The sequence below is a fragment of the Lepidochelys olivacea genome (assembly GCF_965140295.1).
Source record: "Lepidochelys olivacea isolate rLepOli2 genome assembly, chromosome: 7".
Lineage (NCBI taxonomy): Eukaryota > Metazoa > Chordata > Testudines > Cheloniidae > Lepidochelys > Lepidochelys olivacea.
In genome coordinates, this window is record NC_140417.1 from 32332765 (window position 1) to 32357071 (window position 24307).

A 24307-nucleotide genomic window follows, 5' to 3' on the forward strand; every position below is an offset into this window, starting at 1 on the left:
ACACTTTCCTTGTCTTGAATATGTACAATTTCTATATCATAATTTTGAAGTGCTATATTCCAGCATAGCAGTCTGGAGTTGGTACCTGTTGTTCTGTGAAGCCATACCAATGGGGAGTGGCCTGTTAGGACCCTGAACTTTCTGTTGAACAGGTACGGCCTTAGCTCCCTGACCACCCACACAATTGCACAACTTTCTCTTTCTATAACCGTGAAATTTTGTCCAGTGAGGGGGGGGTGTCAGTTTTTTTACTTAAGAAAGCAGTAGGATGCTTCTTATTGCCTTTGCTCACTTGCATCAATATAGTCCACAGGCCTGTATTGGATGCTTCTGTGCAGAATTCAAACATCTTGTCAAAGTTTAGACTAGCTTCTCTGACAGAGCTCTTTTCACTTTTATTAAAATCCTCCTGACAGGCAGTAATCCAAACCACCATGTCAGGCTGCGTTTTCTTGCAGAGGTCTATAATTACGTACACAAGGTCTCTGAAACCCTCCACAAACCCGAGGTAATAATTTGCCAAGACTATAAAACACTGAACTTGCTTTTTGGTTCAGGGCATGGGACAGTTAACAGTGGATTCCACTTTTAAGGGATCTGGCCCCCTCCAATCCAGTGACCTAGATAAGGGACTTTGGCTGCCCCTGTCTTACACTTTGATGCTGTAATTGTGAGACCTGCCTCTCTGAATTTCTTCAGCACAATTCCCAAGTGATTTTTATGATTGTGATACACTTTTAACCTGTTTATATGCCATTTGAGCTGCTACCTTTCTGTTGGGCCTTTGGACATTATAGGTAACATCATTAAACCCTTTCTACTACCTCTAAAGGCCCCTCCCATGAGTTTTGCATTTTGTACTTTTTTACAGGGTCTAGCACCAGTATTAAATCTCCCACATGAAATCATTGATTGCAGGCATTGTAATCAGATCATTCTTTCTGAGCGGCCTAGCTTTTAAAAAGTGAGGTTTTGCTGCACTATCCCCATCATGGATTTTAAATCCTCCCCGAACCTCTGCACATATTCAGTCACCGGTTCCCCCTCTGCTTCAGTGCCACTTTCCCAGGAGTCTCTAATGAGATCCAGGGAACCTCTGACCATTCTATACAGCAGGTCAAATGGGCAAGCCCCAGGGACTCTGGGGGCACCTTCTGATATGCAAACAGATAAAGTAACACTATGTCCCTGTTTACTTACATTCTTAGCATAGATTTTAGGATCCAGTTGAACCTGTCAATTAATCCATTTGTTTCTGGGTGGTATTTTTCCCCACACATTCTGGGACATGAAAGCTGATCCACAATCTGATGAGACCTCTTTTGGAAAGCCCACCTGCTGATTATGGAGAACTGTGCCTTAGCAACAGTTTCAGCTTCCACATTTGACAGAGCAACTGCTTCTGGATACCTGGTGACAAAATCCACCACCAATAATATAAATTTTCCCCCTCTGAGTTGGTCTGGGTACAGGCCTTATGATGATCATAGCAAGCCTGAAAAATGCTGCTTTGATTGCCAGTAAAGGATGCAAAGGAGCCTGGCAGAGACATAAGTCACAAGGCTTGCAGTATTCCTCTTCTTCATTTTGAATATGGGGCCAATAGACATTTTTCTTTAGCCTTTTATATGTCTTCTCCATTCCTAAGTGATCAGCAAAAGGGCAGTTTTGGGCTAAGAACTTTAACTCCACACAATGTTTTGTGGGAATGATTATTTGTAGGGCCCCAGCAGGACTTCTGTTTTCCCCAACCAAGGCTTCCCTTTAAATCCTTCCCTCTTCTGAAAACCACCTGCTGTGCTCTCTATCTGGGTCAATACTGAGGATGCTTCCCCAAAACATGTCTGCAGTTGGTTCTGCAGCAAACTCCATTTTGGCTCTTGCTTGTACTGATAGCTGCCTCAGGTAAGGGGGGGACGACTCCTCATTTCCCTCCCCTTTAGACACATTGCTGTGTTTTGCTGGTTAGGTGTCCCCCACCCCCCACAAGCATTTACCTTTGGGACAGAATACTAATAGCCTTGGCCAGTGATATCCTGTCATTTCCCACCAATACATTAGCCAGTAAATTCTTAAAAACTCCTACGTTCAAAATACCCCTTAAGCCTTCCCACTCTAATTCAATGGGAGCTAAAGACACCATGGTTCTAAACTGCCCCAAGGCCAGGAGTTTTACCTCTTTCCTGGGAGCATATCCACTTCCTTAATGATGTACCTCCTGAGTAGAGGAGGTATGTGATTATGTCTCTCCTCTCCGGCACATTTGGCCATTTACCTTGGCCTCCTTCATACACTCTTTATCTACCTCCAGAAGGTCAGACTGCACAAAATTTAACTAGAACCCCCTTTGGCATCACTGAAGGCTCTGAACTGAGGGTAGCTGCGTTAACTTGGATAGATCAGGCATTGTATTTGGACTCCCCATTGTTTGTGCCTGTGTTGTAGGGACCCACATCAGAGAAAATACTTTGGGCTGTTCCCTCAGGCTGGGATCTGATAATTAGGGACTTTCGTGTGCTTATTCCCCTCCCCTTCTTCATTCTTTCCAGGAACAAACAAGGGTCTCCCTTTTACCCCAGGCTTTTGTCCTTCCTTTTGGGCCTTGTGCCCTAGGAATGGTCTCGCTTGCAGGTATAAGTCAGCAGCACTGGCTGCCTCTTCCACAGTTGCTGGGGAAATTTCCCACACCTCTGCCCCCACTTAATCAGAGCAGACCGCAAAGAACCGCACCGGAGCAAGCCGATCTACCAACCGGTGATCATTTTCTCCCCTTTTACTTTTCATCCATTTTCTCCGATAATCTCCCATTTTATGACCATATTTCCTGTTATCCAGTTGTTAGGTTTCTACACTTTAGGTGATATATCTATGGGGTAAATTGAAAGCTTTCTAACATCGACCCCTTAAACCAATCATACAACATAGCATTATTTACATTCATATAATTAAACCAGTTGTTCTGAACACCACTGTGGGTCACACATGCAGCTCTCTGTGTTATGTGGGCGGCATCCACACTATATACTCCCTGTGTGGCCTGAGGATGTCACATGGGCTGCAGCTGTGTCTTCATTGGGCCGCAAGTGGCCCACATGCTGCAGGTTGAGAATGACTGGATTAAATATGTGTAAGGCTTTGCCAGTCAATTTGGGAGGTAAGAAGGCCAAGTCTGTTCAGCAGGGATTTTGTACATCCTGCCTATCCTTTCAAATGTGGTCATATTCTTCAATGGACTCTCTCCCACTGTGACTCAGGCAGTTTCCCCCAGCTGGGTGATCCCTAGGGAGGATTACTTGTGGGCTGAGGATTCTGTTTGTGTAATTCCAGCTTTTTAAACTTGTGGGGCCTTTCCTTCTCCCTTCCTTTAACTTCTGTGACCTGCTTTCGCTCCTCTGCTTTCCTCTTTTTTGGCTTTCTCTGCTGCTTCTAGTTTATGATCTCCCTCTTGGCCAGTTCTAACTGGAGGGCTGCCCCTCTGGGACCTGTGCCAGGCTGGTTTCCTAAGCCTGCACCTCCCACTCAACTTCACGTAATTTTGATGGATGAATCAGTTCTCCATGATGCTTATCATATTGCATGAACAGAGATTTTTATCCCCTCTACTATTTTCCCTAAAGCCTCCAAGCCATGATCTGTACAGTTTTTCCAAGTGTGATTTGGTATGTTTGGCATGTCTCTGGCTTACTTAACCTGTCCTTTATGTTCTATTTCCCTTACCCAAAATAAAGCAATGGAAAACAACACACCATAACCTTTTTCTTTACCTGTTTCTAAGCCTCTCACTTTTGACTCTCTCAGTGTATATATACTATCTGGTATGTCAATGCTTGGCGCATGATCCTTGGTTAATCAGCAAACAGGGTGTAGAGTGTGCTGTTTACACCATTAGGATGCTACGAGGGGGTTCCAGGGTTGTGAGGTACCTCACAACCACCTGCCCTTTGTGTGAGGAAGCCTTGTCTGTGCCTGCTGGGGATCACTACTCTACTGGCCATGGACAACACAAGCCCTCCCCTCTGGACCTCGCAGACCCTGCTGTTACTCTGCAGGCTAGCTATTGGCACACTCAAGCCCTCTGAGTGTCTCCCTGGAGTCACCAACTCCTGCTCCCCTGGACACTCGCAGTATTCACAGATTTGCTGCTTCCAAAGAAGCAGTATAGCCCGGCTTACCAAATCCTCCTGAGGATCCCCGCTCTGCTTAATACACAGCACTGAGATAGGTTTATAATGAGATCAAGTATAAGTTTATTTAACAAACCATAGTAGCAAGTACAAGTATTGGAAACAAATGGTGACATATAAAATAAAATCATAACACACATTCCAGAGCCTAGACTTAATTAACAAGATACTGTCATGTCTGGTAGAGTATTGCTCACCCAAAATCCTTGCAGAGCTTTTCAGCCAGGCTGGCTGTGACCCTCCTTTCATAAGACAGCCTGCTGTCAGTCTGCCTGCTAGATCAGTGGTTCTCAACCAGGAGTCCGGGGGCCGTGAGCAGGTTTCAGGGGGGTCTGCCAAAATAAACCAGAGAGCAGGGCCGGCTTTAGACTTGCTGGGGCCAAGGGCAAAAAGCTGAAGCCTGAGCTCTGCCGAGGGCTGCAAGCCGAAGCCAGAACAACTTAACTTCACAGGGCCCCTGGGCAATTGGCCTGCTTGCTACCCCCTAACGCCAGCCCTGGCTTTTAATCTACTGGCTGTGCAGAAAAGCAGCTGTTGCGGCACAGGTGGGCTGTGGAATTTTTTTTAGCATGTTGGGGGGGGGGGCTCAGAAAGAAAAAGGTTGAGAACCCCGGTGCTAGATGAAGGGTTCAGTGTTTCTTTGCACCCTAAGGGTATGTCTACACTTGCAGAGGTTTTGCGCCGTCAGTTTCACCGGTGACAGGGAACCGGTGAAAGAAAAGTGCTGGTTTGTGTTCTCACTTAAACTTCCACGGGCGCCAGAGAGTGGTTACATTAGCAGCACTTCCATCACTGATGAGAGCAGCGCTTGAGGGAAGGTATCCCACAGTGCAGCTCTCTCCAGTTTGACGGTGGGCCTTATGGGAAGGGGTGGGGGTCAATCGCAGGGCATCCTGGGTCCTTGCACAGCCTCCTCTCCCCAAATGCTGATCAGCTCGAGTAGCTCAGCATTGCTCCAAGCAGGGGTCGTTTGCTTTGTGGAGCAGGCATTTCACTTGGCCAGATAAGTGAGCACTTGCCAAGAAATCAGGAAGGGGAGTTTTAAAGTTCCCTGGGCTTTACAGAGGGAGGGGTGGATGTCTGTTTACCTGGTGTCAGAGCAGCAGAGCTGCTGGCCAGAGTGGTCACCTAGGCACTGTGGGATATGCTCCGGAGGCTAAAGCTCTGTAAACAGGAAGAACATGTCTTCACCTGCACATCACCGCAAAAGCATCACCAGTAAGAGCTGTACGCTTCCCGTGGAGGTGGTTTACTTTTTGCGGTGAAACTTCTGAGTTTTGCTGCAAAAAGTCATTGGCAAGTGTAGACGCTCCCATGGTTTTTGTGCAAAAAAGGGACTTTTTCCGCTTTAAATGGCAAGTGTAGACATGCCCTCCGATATCCCAGAAAAATCCTTTGTGTTTATTCATAAACAGGATATCCCCCTGCTCTCTGTTACACCACGCAGAGATTTTCTCTCTTGTAGGTTTCACAATCTTTCAATGTGTACTTGGCTCAGTATGCAAATAGGCAAACAGTATACAAATGGCTAGACAGGGAGATGGGTGGGTGTTATCTCCTACCTGAAAGGAACATTGCCAAGGTATATCACCTTCTGGTGACCTGCCTTAACTCCAAGACCTTCATAGCATAATTTTCAGTGTAGATACATAGCTTCTTCAAAATCTGTTCATACATTTTGTAATGATTATGATGGCTAGTGGGCTACTGGCTTTCAGTAGAGACCTCATATGCCACCCTTTAGTGTGAATTATTATGCAGCTACCTGACCCAGGAAATCCCTGTAAAAAGCCTATACTCCTTTGCCCCATGCCCTCGGCCAGTTGGCATCAAGGAGTCCCTGGGTAGCAGACTGATTACCAGGAAAGCTGCTTAAGAGCTTCTGCCACCTGGACCCTAAGGAGAGGTAGAGGGACCATTTCAACTTTGTACCATTCCTTGCATATATACTCACACCCTTCCTTGGGAAGCTGGCGCAACAGTCCTGCTCTGTCTCTGGCATGCCAAAGAAGTCTGATGGTCCAGATCCCCTTTTACACGGTGTTCTGGCCTGTTACAGGGCCTGGGGGCTGTCATGAATATTCACACACATGCCCAGCCTCCCTTGTCCATATCTAACTTCTTCACCCTAATTATGTTGGGGTGTCCTTATCCTATAGATTAGTATAGTCATGGTTTCAACTAATTGTTAAATACATCAACTTATTGCCAAGGCCAGTCTGCAGTTAAGCATTTGCCAACATTTTATCCTAAAATATCCAAACCTAATATCAGTTCAGTGTTCCTGTGATTACCTGGTATTCCGTTGTACGAACTCTCTGCTTTAAGCACACTATTCCCAGTTCCCCAAGCCTCAGGGTCACTGTCGGGCCATTTATCTATAACAAAGTTCATGGGACTCAAAGCCTTATTATGGTAACTGGGTAAGCTAATGTCTTACAGGATACAGGCCTGTACGTTCCTTGAATTACTGTTAAGTAAAATAAAATGCTAAAGCTAGCTCAATGGGCTACAGCTGTGGGTCGTCAAAGACGGTTGTGTTCCAGTCTGACCTTTCTTTCCTTGAGCACATCTGTCTCTTTTGTCTTATGCTTGGACTGGAAGCTTTGGGGAGCAGGGGCCATCTTTTAGTTCTGTGTTTGTACATCACCTACCACAATGGGGTCCTGACCCAGGACCAGGTCCTAGGCTGTACTACAGTGCAAGAAACAAATAATAAGTCTTGTCTCTTTTATCCTATTTACGCAGCTTCCAGCTCCAGTGGTGAAGCGATTGATCATGGTGAAAAAGATCATGCCCCGAAAACAGCAGGTCTGTGAATCAAACCTTCCTGTAGCTGTTGTTTGTGTATGCATGCAAACTGAAATCTGTTTTGATTATACTCCCCAACTCCAAACCAGCCATAGACCAAGCATCGCTTTCCAGCCTGTAGGAGAAGTATAAGAATAAAGAATTAAAGTTAGGATGTTTGGTTAAGGATATATGTGTGTGAGTGTGTGTGTATATATATATAAAAAGAAAAGGAGTACTTGTGTCACCTTAGAGACTAACCAATTTATTTGAGCATGAGCTTTCGTGAGCTACAGCTCGCTTCATCGGATGCATACCGTGGAAACTGCAGCAGACTTTATATACACACAGAGAATATGAAACAATACCTCCTCCCACCCCACTGTCCTGCTGGTAATAGCTTATCTAAAGTGATCATCAGGTTAGGCCATTTCCAGCACAAATCCAGGTTTTCTCACCCTCCACCCCCCCACACAAATTCACTCTCCTGCTGGTGATAGCCAGCTATCCCATGATACCCATGCTATCACCAGCAGGAGAGTGAATTTGTGTGGGGGGGGTGGAGGGTGAGAAAACCTGGATTTGTGCTGGAAATGGCCTAACCTGATGATCACTTTAGATAAGCTATTACCAGCAGGACAGTGGGGTGGGAGGAGGTATTGTTTCATATTCTCTGTGTGTATATAAAGTCTGCTGCAGTTTCCACGGTATGCATCCGATGAAGTGAGCTGTAGCTCACGAAAGCTCATGCTCAAATAAATTGGTTAGTCTCTAAGGTGACACAAGTACTCCTTTTCTTTTTGCGAATACAGACTAACATGGCTGTTACTCTGAAACCTGTATATATATAGTGTGTGTTCGTGTGTTGTAAAGAAGGCCCCAATCAGCAAGTAACAGAGGCCATGAGAATAATTAGTATTACTTGTAGTGTGGGAAGGTTGTATGGTTTCAAAAGTAAAACTAATAAAATAAAGAGCTGCAGTAACAAGACAAAGAAAAACTGTCTTAAAAGAAACACGCCCAAACCTTCCCACCGTTCTGCTAGTAAGCAAAGGAGGAGGTGGGGAGAGAAGATAAGAAAGAAAAGGCTTTGGGAAGAAAGGAGGCTGTAAATCTTATCTGGATTAAGACTTGGAAAAAGGGTAAATAGTTTCACACTGATTTTTAGCTGAAGTCAGTAATTGGCAGTGACATCACTTGTTTGATAAAGGGTATAAAAAGTAAACTTTTAAAGGGTTCACTGCTAATACCTGCCTGACCACCGCTGGAACTGATCACTATTGGTCTAAGCATCCCCCGGGTTTAGCTCATTTGTAAGTATCTTGATCAAAAGTCCATAAATGTTTTGTTACTGTTTGGATGCAGTACATTGCTTACTAGCTAGACTTTTTAGGCACGTTTAGAGCAACTGTATAAATATAATTTGGCCTTGGGATTTAATAAAGAAATTTAGTGTTTGGTGGTTTCCCATATCAATTAGTGTTTAAATTAAATTAAAATTAGTGTTTGATGGTTTCCCATATCAATATTAATAATTCCAACACAGCCCATTGAGAAAGGAAAGGCAAATCTCATTTTGTTTCTCTTTCCAGCTCTGGAAAGGAGTGCTGTCTAGCATTTAGAGCAGAGTGGGCGGGTTGGCAGGACACCGACTATTAGTTCTGGCTCTGCAGCTGGTTTTCTGTATCATATGTTACAGGAAAGAGAACTTAAATGACTTGGGCAGGATCATGCAAGGCTGTGAGTAGGACCCAGGAGTCCTGGCTTCCAGATTCCACTGCTCTAACCTGCTAATCACTGTTCTTCTCCCAGAGCTGGGATAGAAATCCAGGAGTCCAGGCCCCCAGCCCTTTTTCTGTACTCGTTAGACACACTGCCTTCCAGAACTGAAAAGAGAACCCAGAAAGCCTCATTTCCGGTCCACTGCTCTGACCATTAGACAACACCCAGCCCCACCCATTATGAAGCTGAGATGTTTGCATCTGACTTGGAATGAATTGCATCTTTATTCATTTAATGTATGGACTTAAAAAAGCAGACTTCAGCAAACTCGGAACTGGTAGGTAGGTTCTGCCATGGATCCACAGCTACACCTCAGCTTTAAAACAGTCTCTTGGAAAGCCCCCCATTAGCATGGCAGATCCCCAAGGAGTCCCACTCCTTTCTTCAGGGTAGGCCATGCTGCCTCCTAGACTGAGTGTCTGGGCTCCAGCACTTCTGCTCTACATTGTGAGCTGTGCCCAGCAAGTCCAACTGAAATAGTCTTCTAGGAGAGACTTGTACACTCTTTAGGGACTAGTGCACCTCGGCAGATATTTATTGTAGGTAGGTAACAGCCAAACCTGGATTTGTCTAGAACAAGTCATGCCAAACCAAAGGAATATCCTTTGACAAGATAATGGGCCTAGTGGATAGGGGCGAAGCAACAGACATGATATGTTTGGATTTTAATAAGACTTTTGATACAGTCCTATGTGACGTTCTCATAAACAAATGAGGGAAATCTGAAATTAGGATAAGTTGGGTGCAAAACTGGTTGAAAGATTGTGTCCAGTTTTTGTTCTCAAAGAGTAGTCACGAATGGTTTGCTGTCAAACTGGGAGGGCATATCTAATGGGGTCCTGCAGGGATCTCTCCTGGGTCAGGTACTCTTCCATACTTTACTAATGACTCAGATAATGGAGTGGAGAGTATGCTTATAAAATTTGTGCATGACACCAAACTAGGAGGGAGAGCACTTTGGAGGACAGGATTAGAATTCAAAATGGCCCTGATAAGTTGCAGTTGTCTTTACTGAATTTCATCTTGTTGATTTCAGAGCAAAGTACTACACTTAGCAAGGAAAAAAATCAAATGCACAAATATAGAATGGGGATTAACTGGTTAGGTGGTAGTACAGTACTACAGAAAAGGATCTGGGGGTTCTAGTGAATCACAAATTCAATATAAGCCAATAGCGTAGTGCACTTGCAAAAGAGGCTAATGCTGTATCATTCTGGGGTGTATCCACAGGAGTGTTTGGGAGGTAACTGGCTTACTCTGCTTGGCAGTGGTGAGGTCTTAGGTGGAATATTGTGTCCAGTTCTGGCTGCCACGCTTTAAAAAAGATGCGGACACACTGGAGAGAGTCCAGTGGAGAGGAACAAAAATGATAAAACCTGACCTATGAGGAAAGGCTAAAAACCGGGCTAGGTTTAGTCTTGAGAAAAGACTGAGGGGGACCTGACAGCAATATTCAAATATATTAAGGGCTGTTATAAAGAGGCCAGTGATCAACTGTTCTCCACGTCCACTGAAAGCAGGACAGGAAGTAATCAGCTTAATGTGCAGCAAAGGAGATTCAGGTTAGATACTAAGAAAAACGTGCTAACCCTAAGGACAGTTAAGTAATGGAATAAGTTACCCAGGGAGGTTGTGGAACCCTTGTCATTGGAGGTTTTTAAAAACAGGTTAGGCAAGCAACTCTCAGGAATGTTTACTTGGTTTACTAGGTCCTGTCTCAGCGCTGGTGGATGGACTAGATGACAGATCCCTTCCAACGCTACATTTCTTAGTGTATATTGCACTGCTACTTGTCTGGAGAAGTTATGAATGGCACAGCTACTGTGTGAGCACCAGTTTAGACTTAAAATATTCCTATTCTGACTGCCACATCCCAAAAAGAGATTCTCAACTGTTATAATACATGAAAAATCAGGAATTCGGAAAACTGGGATAATGTGGCTGTGGATTTTGAAAGCTATTTTCTAATCTATGTAGCCCACTTTATAGATCTTAAAGCCAGAGGGACCATTAGATCACCTAGATCATTATGCAGGCCAGAGAATTTCACCCAGTTACCACTGCATTGAGCCCAATAATTTGTTTGACTAAAGCATCTTCCAGAAAAGACATCAAGGGATGGAGAATCCACCACTTCCCTTCAGAGTTTGTTCCAGTTAATCACCTTCTATTTGAAAAAAGAATAAGGGGAGGGGGTGGCTCATTTCTAATTGGATTGTGTCTGGCTTTAACTTCCAGCCATTGGTTCTTATTCTGCCTTTCTCCTCTAGGCTGCTAAAGAACCCTGTAGTACCTGGGATTTTTTTCCTGGTGAAGGTATTTATATGCCGTAATTGAGTCACCTCTTGTTCTTCTTCAAGAAGCATCCCTATAGGTGCTCCATGTCCAGATATGTACACGCCCATGCGCTCTTCACTGGAGATTTTTGTCAACAGTGCCCGTGGGTCCGCACCCCAGACACCCTCGTGCCCATTACAAGAGTATATGGGGGAGATGGACCTGCTGCCACTCCAGTTCCTTCTCCTCCGTCTGTGGCTTGCGATGGAGCATCACGGTGTCTGGTAGCTGAACTACGTGTCTCGCTGCACTTCACTTTCTTATACCATTTTCCTTTTAGTTTTTTCTTAGTTATTTATTTTTATTCTATTAGCTCCAGCTTGTGGTTTGAGGGGTGTCCACTCGCCGCATTTTGCCCATTTTGGGCCCTCAGGTTTTTTTTCCCCTGGGCCTCATCCATGGCCTTGACTGTGGATTATGCCCAAGACATTGGGCTTTGAATCTTGCCAGACCTGCCAAAGGTCCTTCCCCCACAGCGACAGACAATCAAGCTGCTTCCACTGCCTGGGAGAAACCCACGTTCCCTTTACATGTGAAATCTGTTTAGGATTTAAAAGCAGATCTAAATAATTGAGGGAGTACAGACAAACTCCTAATTATGGAGTGCTCTCTGAGACTTGTGGGGGGCGAGTCACTCCCCATACATCAGTTCCACCCACCACCTTCACCTCAGTGGTAAGCAAAGACCCTGGACACTTTGGGGTACTCCCCAGGTCCTCCAAGAAGAGAAGACCCCATTTGCCAGACAAGGAAAGGGGAAAGTCACCTCCTCAGTCTGTGTCTCAGGAGACCTCATGTCCCGGTACGGGTACTGCTGAGGCTCCTATTCCCTCCAGTACCGCAACCTTGTTACCAACTAAGCCGACCACATCACATACTGAGAGGCCATCTACAGCAGCACCAGCATTGCCACCCGACTCAGTGCCTCCAAAAGCCTGAACAAAGGCAAAGTCCTCGTCGGTACCATCTTCCATAGCCAGAAGCAAAAAGTGTACTGTACCTATTTTGGTGCAGTCTCTGGTACCGCTCAGTGTTCTTACTCCTGAGGAACCACATCTGCAGACCCCAGTACCATCCAGGCTCCTATGTTATGAGGACCTCTGAATCCTCAAAGAGCCCAAATCACTGTTATTAAGAGGTACTGAGAGATACTCCCCACTGTTACTTACCCTCCGTCCATTTCTTCAATGGTGACTCACTCTCTGGTACCGACACTTTCCCTGTGCAATCTTTGAGGGCTCCGAGAAATATTTTCAGCTGGTACCGTTATAACATTCTCCGGCACCACCTCACCAGCCTCCCTTTCTAGCCACAGTACTGACACAAGTTCAGGTCTCTTCCCAGGGCCTAGTTCTGCCCTGACCACCAGTACCCACACCCCTGACCACCCCCCAATGGATATAGAGGATGACGCCTCATCTGACTCAAAAGTGTCTGTATATGATTTCTCCACCTTTCCCTCCTTAGAGATTCATGCTGAAGAAGGAGCTCATAGCAGGAAGTACACCCAGTTACCATGGCAAGAACAACCTTGGAGTCCCACCACAGTGGGCTTACCGGAATCCTTAGGTGACCCTTTCTAAAGGGTCCCATCCCAAAAGAGGTCACATCAGGATCATCATTACTTCAGCATGGATGGTGTGGCAAACTGAAGCCACTGTCCCACTTATGTGTAAACAAGCTGACAAAAAGTATCACATCCTCCTCCCCGCAGAACTGAGTGTTTTTTTCTCCCACCTGATTCCCAGTTCTCTGGTGGTGGAGGATGCTAACAAACAGACCAGGCAACATCAGTTCTGTTCCACAACGACTGATAAGGATCTAAAAAGGACTGGAGCTTCTGGACCCTAAGAAGCACTCCTCAGCCTTCTGGCAGTTCAGAGTGGCCAATTATCAAGTCCTGGTGGCTAAATATGACTTGACTGTCTATTCAAAAATTTCAACATTTAATGAACACTTGCCTCAGGAGCACAGAGAACAATTTCAGGTCCTCTTTGCAGAAGGTCGGACAGTTGCTAAGGCATCTCACCGAGCCTCGCTAGATGCTACTGACACAGCTGTACGTTCCCTGACTACAGCAGTAGTCATAAGCCCAGCTTCCTAGCTACGGTCTTCCAGCCATCTCCAGGAGGTACAAAATACTGTAAAGGACCTTCCTTTTGTTTGTTAGTGACCTCAGTTTGTTTAGTGATGCCACAGATGGGTCCCTCCATTCTCTCAAGGGCTCCTGGGCGACACTAAAATCTCTGGGCATCTCTATGTACACCTGCAATGAAAAGAAAATACAGCCAGTCACAGGTGGCTCAACGATCTCGCCCAGTCCACTACCAGGAGACCTCCCTGGAAGAAGCACAAATTCCCATGAGACCTCCCTGGAAGAAGCACAAATTCCCTAAGAAAGGGCCTTCTCCATCAGCAACGTCCCAGCCAGCAATGACTTCAAAATGTCCATTGTGACCAGTTGGGTGAGGATCACAAACTACTTCCCACTCCAGATCCTATGTTGCATCTATTCCCCTCCATTTCCTACCTTCCTGGGAGCTCATCATCTTGGACAGATGGATCCTAGAAGTAATTTCCATAATCTATTCCATCCAGTTGAGCTCTTTCCCACTCCCTGTCCCTCTTCAGGGACCCCTTTACCTCCCTCCACAAAGACCTCGTAAGGCAAGAGGTACAGTCCCTCCTAGTTTTGGGGATGATCTAACCTGTCCCACTGGCCTTCATTGGGAAAGGGCTCTAGTCTCAGTACTTCCTCGTCCTGAAGAAAAATGGGGGTAGGTGGGTGGAGGAGACCAATTCTAGACCTCAGGACTTTAAACATCTTCATCTGCTCCCAACAGTTCAGTATGATGACCCGAGCAACAATTCCCTTTCTGAATCTGGGAGATGAGTTTGGTTTGTTTCCCTCTACCTTATTTTCATGGTGGCATTCATCCCTTGCACAAACAAATCCTATGTTTTGTGGTAGGCAAGGACCACTGCCAGCATTGCATCCTACTCTTTGGCCTCTCCACCATCCCCCGCTGCCCCCCAAGGGTCTTTATCAAAGTTCTGTCAGCCACGGCAGCCTATCTTTGCCATATTGGCATCATCATCTTTTCCTGCCTAGCTGACTGGCTCCTGAAAGGCCTCTCCCTTCTCAAAGCACAGAGTGCAACCAGGAAGACCGTCTCTGTTTCACTTGCTGGGTCTCCACCTCAACATGGAGACATTTACCCTAACACCCACACAACATATAGACTTAATCTGGACCACTTTGGACTCCTTCCACCAGAGCATACTTGTCCAGGGACAGATTCACCCCTGTCTCCAACCTTGTTTCAATAATCCAACAGAGTCCACTAACCACTACGAGGATTTCCTAAACTTCTGGACCATGGGGAAGCCTGTATGTTCACAACTCCCATTTTCAGTGTCTTCAAGCATGGTTGAGAACCATCGACACCCCCTACAGACACAACCTATCCAAGTGGGCGTCCGTACCTCGGAAGGGTCTTGATTCTCTGAACTCATGGAAGGACCCACAAAAAGTGTGCATGGGAGTTCTGTTTCTTCAGCATTCTTCAACGATCATCACCACAGATGACTCTGTCACATGTTGGGGCGTACGCTCCCAAAACCTCACAGTTCAGGGCAAAAGGACCACCCTCCATATCAACATACTGGAGCTCAGAACAGTCAGTTACACTTGCCATCACTTCCTACTATACATCAAGGACAACAGCGCAGCAGTGTATTACATCAATCAGCATGGAGGAGCAAGATCCCAGTCCTTGTGCACCAAAGCCATAAAACTATGGTACTGGTGCCTATCACATTGCATACAGGTGTGAGTGCTTTTCTGCAGCCCAAATGCTCTTTAGAACCAAAATGCTCTTTAGCTCACAATCTCGATTACCTGCTGAATTTAAAAACCACAGACTTACTGCTGAGCTCCATCAAAGTTTACCTAGCTGCCCTCACAGCTTCTCACCTTTCCAGAGAAGGGTTCTCAGTCTTTGCCCCACCCCACCACTGTAAGATTTATCAAAGGCCTATTCAACATCTTCCCACCTATCAAGGAACTAACTCTGCCATGAGACCTCACTTTACTTCTTGCCTTTTACCTCGACAGGACTAGGCCCTTTTCAGGTTTCCCCTGGACTCTTCATCTCTGTTGCAGAACAAATGGAGGGACATCCAATCTCCACCCAAAAACTGTCCATGCGATTTGCAGGTTGTGTTCTATCATTCTATGAGTTTTCAGGGGTTCATCCTACACTCCAAAAGTTATTGCTTGTACCACCAGGGCTCAATCTACCTCTGTAGCCATTCTCAAAAATTGACCCATCTCAGGCATCTGCAAGGCCACCACCTGGTCTTTGCCGCACACATTTTACCAGCATTACACTCTTGTGCCCTATTCCAGGACTGATACAGCCTTTGGTGGTGCTGTCCTTTGAGCAGTACTGAATCCACTTCCTCGCACTGGGGCCTCACTTCGAGATGTATCTCCCTGTGGGTGATCCACTACCTGCTCTCCTTCCCCTTGGCCTCAGAGTCTCTTTCTTGGGACTTTCGTGGTTGAGAAGGAACTGGAGTGGTGTCAGGTATACCCCTCCTTATATACCCTCATATCTGGGCACAAGGGTCTCTGGGGTGCAAGCATGGAGCACCCCTAGGGAGACATCTCAAAGAATTCAGTTTACTATACCAGGTAAGTAACTCCTCCATCTTTTTGATAAAGAGCTCAGTCAGTTTAGTTTGTATCCCACTGTAAGGCATTTTTGTGGCTGAGGTGACTTGTTTGGCTGATGTAAGTTGCATTAATTTCCCTTTTGCCTTCCAGCCTGCTGTTGCTTTAACTGAAGCAGAACAAACCACATGCATAAGTTATTGTAACCTCTATTGTAACCTTGAAATGTTTGTTTCAGTGATTAATCCTTGATTCCTTAAGTTGGTGTGGAGTAAAATGAAAAGCCCCACTGTGGTGATATGGCATAATTATGTACCTGACAGCCTGTCGAGCTACATTCCCTATGTGTTGCTGAGCACATCTCTCATCCCAGACACCCCCTTCTGAGGGATAAGAGTGTCAAGTTCTGAACTGAGACATTAGATGTTTGGGAAATGGTCTGATTTTTATGAGTGTCCTAACAAGTAGCATTGAGTCTGGTATTTCTAAACACACCATGAGAGTGTCCATGCTCTGTATGTCCTTCCCCTTGTCCTCCCACAGCCCTTTGGCTACACACTAATTGTAATTCATTTGTTCCTCCAAGATGACTGGTACTGCTTTGACTCCACGGCGCAGCCCCAGGGTAAGTGTCTATGTTCTCCTTTGGGTTCTGCTAGTATATTGGATATCAGGGGAAGGATGGTACCAGTGACTTAGGGCACTAGCCTCAGACTTGGCAGACTTTGAACTTTTACAGACCTGCTTTAACTTAAAGTAAATATGGGCTGAGCTACTTCCTTTAGACAGCCCTGAGACTGAAGTGTCCATTGGCCCCGCCAGTGAGGAGTGCGGGTGGCTGGGAGATCCACAGATTAGCTGTATTGGTGAGGGAGAAGAAGGGATAAACTCCATCTCCTTTCCTTGCAGATCTCCCAGAAGGCAGGAAAGGAGAACTTCCCAGTGGAAAGCAGCGAGGCCAAAGGATGTGGAAGCACTGATGCTAACCCAGTCTTAACATCATCTCTCCCTGCCAATGCCTCAGGCCTGGTGGAGAAGGCTGCCCTGTCTACAGTTAGCATCAATGTATGTGACTCTCCTCCCCAGGATGAGAGGGATGTTCTGATGTCTAAGAAAGTGCGCCGATCCTACAGCCGTCTGGATGCCTCACCCAGCTTGGACATGTCAACACCCACATTCGCCCATGGCCTGCAGAAGAAGTGCTCGCTCTTTGGCTTTGAGAAGTTCCTAGTGCCTGATGCACTGGCAGATGTGTCTCCAGTGGGTAAGGTTTCCCCTGCCCAGGAGACTCCAGTGGAGCCCAGTGCCTTGGGCTCCACTAAGGAATGGGACACAAACATTCCTGGCATCTCCTTTCCCAAAGAGAAACGGAAGAAAAGGAGGATCCCCCAGATAGATGTGAGTACTGCCAGCTTGGATGGGAGACCTCAAGGGAATGAGATTGGGAATTCTGGTATCACTCAAGTGCTCTAGTTGAGGGATGGGGAGATCTTTGGGGCAGGGACCCCTGCATTCTGTTAGCTACTCTGTATCAATCAGCTTGTGCTTGTTATAATTACAGTTTTTCTGTTGTTTTTTACTTCCTCTGCTCTAGAAATCTGAACTGGATGAATGGGCTGCTCAGATGAATGCAGAGTTTGAAGAAGCAGAGCAGTTTGATCTTCTTGTGGAATGAAGCCTCTCCCAGTAACCTGCATTATTCTTTTGTACATAGAGCTGACGTGTTGTTTTTTCACTCTAAAAATTAATAAAGTGGTTTTGTCTGTCTGTCTCTCTTTAGAAGTCTGCTCTATAGATTCTGGTATGTATTGCTTACTAGGGCTGTCAAGCAATTAAAAAAATTAATCGCTCTATTAAACAATAATAGAATACCCTGTATTTCACTATTTCTGGCTGTTTTCTACATTTTCAAATATATTGATTTCAGTTACAACACAATTCAAAGTGTATTGGAATTACTAAAGTAGAATTATGTACAAAAATAACTGCATTCAAAAATAAAACAGTGTAAAACTTTAGAGTCTACAAGTCCACTCAGTCCTTCAGCTAAGCAAAGACGATAATGCTGCTGGTTACGAAAATGTAGAAAAACATCTAAACATCTTTAATAAATTTTAGGGCTGGCAAGCAATTAATCACTAGTAATAGTGCAATTAATCGCACTGTTAACAATAGAATAAAATTTATTTTTGGATGTTTACTACATTTTCAAATATATTAATTTCAATTACAACACAGAATACAAAGTGTACAGTGTTCACTTTATATTTATTTTTATTACAAATATTTGCATTGTAAAAAACAAAACAAAAAATTTTTCAATTCCCCCCCTACACAATGTGAAATTTTGGAGCCTACAAGTCCACTCAGTGCTACTTCTTGGTCAGCCAGTCACTCAGACAAACAAGGTTGGTTACAGTTTGCAGGAGATAATGCTGCCTGCTTCTTGTTTACAATGTCACCTGAAAGTGAGAACACGCGATTGCATGGCACTGTTGTAGCCAGTGTCGCAAGACAGTTATGTGCCAGATGCGCTAAAGATTTATCTGTCCCTTCATGCTTGAACCACCATTCCAGAGGACATGCATCTATGCTGATGATGGGTTCTGCTTGATAACGATCCAAAGCAGAGCGGACTGATGCATGTTCATTTTCATCATCTGAGTCAGATGCCACCAGCAGAAGGTTGATTTTCTTTTTTGGTGGTTTGAGTTCTGTAGTTTCCACATCAGAGTGATGCTCTTTTAAGACTTCTGAAAGCATGCTCCACACCTCGTCCCTCTCAGATTTTGGATGGCACTTCAGTTTCTTAAACCTTGGGTCGAGTGCTGTAGCTATTTTTAGAAATTTCACATTGGTACCTTCTTTACATTTTGTCAAATCTGCTGTGAAAGTGTTCTTAAAATGAACATGTGCTGGGTCATCATCCGACACTGCTATAACATGAAATACATGGCAGAATGCGAGTAATGGGTAAAACAGAGCAGGAGACATACAATTCTGCCCCCGCCAAGGACTACAGTCACAAATTTAATTGACACTTTTTTTTTAACGAGCATCATCAGCATGGAAGCATGTACTCTGGCATGGTGGCTGCAGCATGAAGGGGCATACACACGTTTAGCATATCTGGCATGTAAAGACCTTGCAACACCAGCTACAAAAAGTGCCATGCGAACGCCTGTTCTCAAGTTCAGGTGACATTGTAAACAAGAAGCAGGCAGCAGTATCTCCCATCAATGTAAACAAACTTGTTTCAGCGATTGGCTGAACAAGAAGTAGGACTGAATGGACTTGTAGGTTCTACAGTTTTACAGTGTTTTGTTTTTGAGTGCAGTTATGTAACTTGAAAAAAAATCTGCATTTGTAAGTTACACTTTCACCATAAAGAGATTGCACTTCAGTCCTTAGTATTTTTCAGTTCACCTCACACATTTCTTTTATCATTTTTACAGTGCAAATATTTGTAATCAAGAATAATAATATAAAGTGAGCACTGTGCACTTTATATTAGTGTTGTAATTGAAATCAATATTGAAAATGTAGAAAAAACACCCAAAAATATTTAATAAATTTCAATTGTTTTTTTTTTGTTTTGTTTTTCACCTATTAATACTTGAGTACAGTCAGGGACTCAGTAAGGCAGCTGGAGATTAATGGTGGAGTGGCCTCCCTGGAGTTGGATAGAAGGGGGCAAGGGCTACCTGCTCATTGGAAAACATAATTCTCAATGAGACTCACTGTACTATGTGGAACTCTGTGCATCTTGCATATCTCAAGTAATTAATGTAACCTGTGTATTGTAACCTGCTGCTGTCAGAGGCGGGATGCAAGTCCTGCCTCTCTCCCTCTCCCCTGGCACTCCTTGCAGTACCGGTAGGGGCCCACTGTACCCCATTAAGGCAATTAATAGTGCAAAAATTATGGCATTTGTATAAACACCCCTCCCTCCCTCCCTCGGCCAGGGCTTGGGCTTGGGCTTATTGGGAAAGGCAGGGCAGCTTTTTTATTTCAGCTCTTTGTGAGCCCTGGCGACGCCCCACTCCCAGAAAGCGGGTCTCCCCGGAACGCTGCTGCCGCGCACCCCCTTGCCCAGCGCCAGGCCGCCCAGCAGGCGGGGCCCCGCAGCTGCTGCCGCGCGCTGCAGCCTCCTCCGGGGCGGGGCCCTGGGGGGCGAATCAGCGACATCGGCCGCGGCGCCAGCCTCCGCCCCACCCGCGAGCCGAGGCGGGCCCAGACCCGCCCGCGGCTCACTCGCCTCCTTTCTTCCGGAGGCTGCCCACGCGCCCGGAGGCCACGTCCGGGTTTGATCCCAGCTCCTGCCTCCCCATTGGCGACACCCAGGACCAACAGGCGACTAGCCACGCCCTGTTTTACGGCACATGCGCGGAAGACGTAGTCGTGCCCGGCAACGCTTGTGCCAGTATTTTCCTCCCGCCGCCGAGGCGGTTGGTTCGGCTGCTTACGGGAAGCCACCAGGTGGCAGCAGAGAGGGGGCTGGGGCTGGGGCTGCTCTACGCCACGCCACGGGAGCATTGCCCCGCCCCGCCCGGCCCGGCCCGGCCCAGGGGCTGCTGTTACACGGGGCACCTTGCACAGGGAGCGCCTGGGGTGCAGAGAGGGGCCCGATCCTGTATGCGCCGCCACCAGCTCTCTCCACCCCTGAAATCTCAGCGTCCAGCTCCCCACCTGATCACGGGGGGGGGGGGGGTGGCTGCAGGGAGCCCGGCTGATTCCCACCCCCCTTTGCCTGTCTCCAGCCGCGCAGGGAGCCTCACAGCCCCGCAGCTATTCCTGCCCAGCCTCCCTGCCATGCTGCTTTTTCACCCCTGGGCTCAGTGCAGCCACACGTGTGCACCCACCCTGACCACTGCCCCATGGAAAGCCCCGGGCAGCACGAGGCCCTGGTGCTATGGAAAGCTGGGGGACTGGATCCCTGCCATGGGTAGCAGCACGAGGCCTGTCGAGCCCACTTGCCCCCAGCACAGGAGGGGAGGCCGGACTCCGCATCAGAGTGACAGGGGTGAAGCAGGCATCACTGACGCTTCAGCATACGGGTGAGGCTACGGCACAACATGAGTTGCAACGCCGGCACTCCCACACCCCCAGCTGAGATTTCCCTTGCCCAGCCCCTAGATCCCCACAGGGCCAGAAGCCACAGCCCACCTCCCCATGGGTGCAAAGCAGCACGATCACATCACCCAACAAAAACTTCCGGGGGGTTGGGGGGAGATGGACTGATGGCATGAAAGTCCTTGCAGTGCAGAGGGGAATGGGGGGGCTATCAGTGGTGAGGAGTTTGGGGGGAGGCTGCTGCTGCTACCAACTCACTGTCACTGCCCCCCGCCCCGCAGCTGTATTCCCCAACTGCTTGTTTAAGAGCTGATTAAATCCATGCCCCATCGATCCCTACCCAGGAAGCCAATGGAGGCTGACTCTAACCTTGCTGTATCTTTGCTGGGGGCAGCGGGATCACATGATATCGATTGGGCGGGGCACTGAACGCTGCACTCTGGCAACAGAGGCGGAATCCATGTTTAGCTTGTGCCCGAAAAGTTTTGGGGAGGAATCCAGGCTGGTCCCCTCCTGGTGGAAATGGCAGCTGAGTCCTTGGGCCTAGTTCATCTACAGGTGGGAGAGAGACCAAGTGGGTTGCGGGGAGTGTGAGTGCAAGTGACTGGGGATCACAGGGATATGTGTGCACAGAGTCCTTATTTATTCCAACATTCATCCCTGATCAGACTCATGAGATGCTTTGTTTGGGGCTGTAAACTCATCCCTCTAGCTCAATAAACCCACCCCAGAGCGGCTACCAGAGCAAGGGATCCCTGTTATAAACAGCCCCAGCTAGCGAGGAGCATGGATCACTGAGCTGGGGGGCTGTAACTAATGCAGGAGGCGCAGCAGGCCTGGAGAAGGATCTGGCTAACAGGAGAAACAAGGTGTGTGGGGGAGGGGTTGTCACTCACCTCAGTGGGTCTGACTCAGTCCCACCCCCACACCAGGGCTGCTCTCCAAACTATGACTGTCTCCCTCATGATGTTATTTTCACCAGGGCCCTAGGGCAGGCCAGACTGATCAGCGTATTAACCTCTGCACAGCACAAAGCAGAGACAGCCCCTCACGTCACACCATGCCAGCTGCCTTCCTGCCCTGGACTCTTGTGCACCATTGCTGTGATTGTTCAAACAGCCCCTATGCCCCAGCCCAGATGTGGCTGCATCTTGGCACATGGGAGACGTCCCTTGCATAGTGTGCAGCCTACACCAATGCAGGAGGTTCCCCCCACCTCATGGAGTGGGCAGTGCCACCCTCAGTGCCCGTCTGTCACACTGCACACGCTAGTTCAGGGCTGTTGAGCCAAATAATTCCAGGATCTGGGAAAACTTTTTTCTTTGAAATGACCAACCAGCCAAGGCAATACCAGACCGCCCCTTGCATGAAGGCTGCAGAGTTAAAAGCTAGGGAATGGCCTCAGATAACATAACTCTGTCCTGAGAGCACATTTATTATTTGTATTCTGGTAGCTCCTAGGAGCTGAACGGAGCTCGGGGCCCCTATCATGCTGGACAGACCCACAGTCCCTGACCTGAAGAGCTCACAGCCTAAACAGACACAGGGTGGGAGGGGAAACTGAGGCAGCAAGTGATAAAATGACTTGCTCTAGTCATCACACAGCAGGTCAGTGGTAGAGGTGGGAACAGAACCCAGGTGTCCTGAGGCCCAGTCACTGTCTCCCCACTCTTTAAAACCGATTTCTCAGTTGCACTGTCCCTGCAGCTGGGACAGGGAGAAGGTGGCTTTAGGGTCTTGCCTACACTTGTCTACACCAAAGCGCTACGGCTCGGCCATTGTAGCATGTCATTTGCTGCAGCGACAGGAGGGTCTCTCAGTTAATCTGCCTCCCAGAGAAGCAGTAGCTACGTCCATGTCTATGCCAGGGGGTGAGGTCAGCTTAACTGGGAGGGGATGGACTTGGTTTGAGTGTAGACAGGGCCTTAATCTTTGCCCTCCTCAGCATGAACTGGAGCAGCCTTCCCATGGCCCGCAGTGGGATAGAGTAGCCAGGGCGCAGTGCACTCCCCTTACACCAGTTCTACACCCCTTGGGAAGGCCCCTCCCCCTTTGAGGGGGGGAATCCCCAGGAGCCCATCTACACCCCAGAGCAGTCGAACTTCAGGGTGGCATAACTGAGGATGAGGCCCATCATAGTTAATTACCTGATCACATGATCCACAGGACTTTCCAAGAGCATCTGTGGCATCCGGGAGAAGAGGACTCCGGGTTTGCCTAGGAGTTAAAGGTGTGTGGTTACATAGTGTCACAGCATCCCTGCTGCAGGAGGGGTCATGGGAGGGAAGGATGGCTCAGGGGCTAGGGCACCTGTTTGGGCCTGGGGTTAATTCCCTGCCCTGTCACAGACTACCTGGGTGACGTTGGGCAGGTCACTTGGCCTCTCTGGGCCCCCATTTCCCCACCCCTAATATGGGGATAATGGCACTGGGGGGACTGGGCAGATACACATATAAGAGATGTGTGAGGTGCTCAGCCAGTACCACGATGGGGAACCAGAGAACCTGGGAGCTTGACATCCCCACACCCCCAAATCCCACAGCTCTGCTACCCCCCAGCCCCCAGAATGCATCCAGCCCAGCAGCAGTGCTTTGCACCCTGGGATAGAACCCTGTGCTTCTAGGGGCGCCACCAGGGAAGCAGCAGGGGCTGACGCCTCGGGTTTAGTGACGTCACAATCATTATCCAGGGTACCAGACCCAAGGTTGGGGCCCCCCTTACACCTGGCACTGCCCAGACTCGCAGCAGCTCACACACGACACTCCGCTCCAGATTCAGTCTGACAACAGAGCAACAGCAGAAACGCCAGTGCCTGCCAAGGCCCCATTCTGTGAATGTTTTTGCTTTAAAATGGACTGCCCAGTACCCTTGAGTTTGCCCCATCTGCACACCAATACCTGACTCTTACACAGCACTTGCAGTCTGTAGCTCTCAAAGCCCTTTACCCCAGGAAGTCAGCCTCACTACCCTCATTTTACTGATGGGGAAACTGAGGCACTGAGCAGGGAAGTGGCTTCCTCAAGCTCACCCAGCAAGACAGTGGCAGAACTGGGATCAGAACCAGCTGTCCTGAATCCTCGCTCCAGTGCGCTATCCACTAGGCAGCACTGCCGCCTCCTCCTATTACTTGCGGAATAGTGGGTGAGTGGGTAATTAAGACACACAGGATTGTAACAGCAGGCCAGCATTAAGGATGTGCGTGTCAGAGCTTTGCAACCCAATGGGACCTGACTGCCGGTGTCAGCCTCAGGGCAGGTATAAAAACAACCCGACCCTCACGGGCTCGGTAGCCTCGGATCCCCTCTTGCCCATGAGGGTTGGCGTGGTGGTGGCTGCATGCCCCACTCCTGCCAGCTGCTGCCACCATGCTGCGCTGTGTGCATCGCAAAGTGTGTATGCCCAGCAGCGTCAGCGCAATGGGAGGCAGGCGTGGGCACACAGCTGCCCCCACGCCAACCCCAGG

General features: G+C 47.7%; 1 protein-coding gene across 1 annotated transcript in view; it reads left to right on the top strand.

The window, feature by feature from the left end:
* The window catches only part of CDCA5 (cell division cycle associated 5), a 25742-nt gene extending 8204 nt beyond the window's left edge, over positions 1 to 17538 (top strand). Inside the window, exons 3-6 of the mRNA XM_084633868.1 lie at positions 6933 to 6995; positions 16358 to 16396; positions 16681 to 17169; positions 17366 to 17538. Of these exons, the coding sequence (XP_084489994.1) occupies positions 6933 to 6995; positions 16358 to 16396; positions 16681 to 17169; positions 17366 to 17446 (672 nt within the window). The 3' untranslated portion in view covers positions 17447 to 17538. The remainder of the gene's footprint in view (positions 1 to 6932; positions 6996 to 16357; positions 16397 to 16680; positions 17170 to 17365) is intronic.
* Positions 17539 to 24307: the final 6769 nt, after the last annotated feature.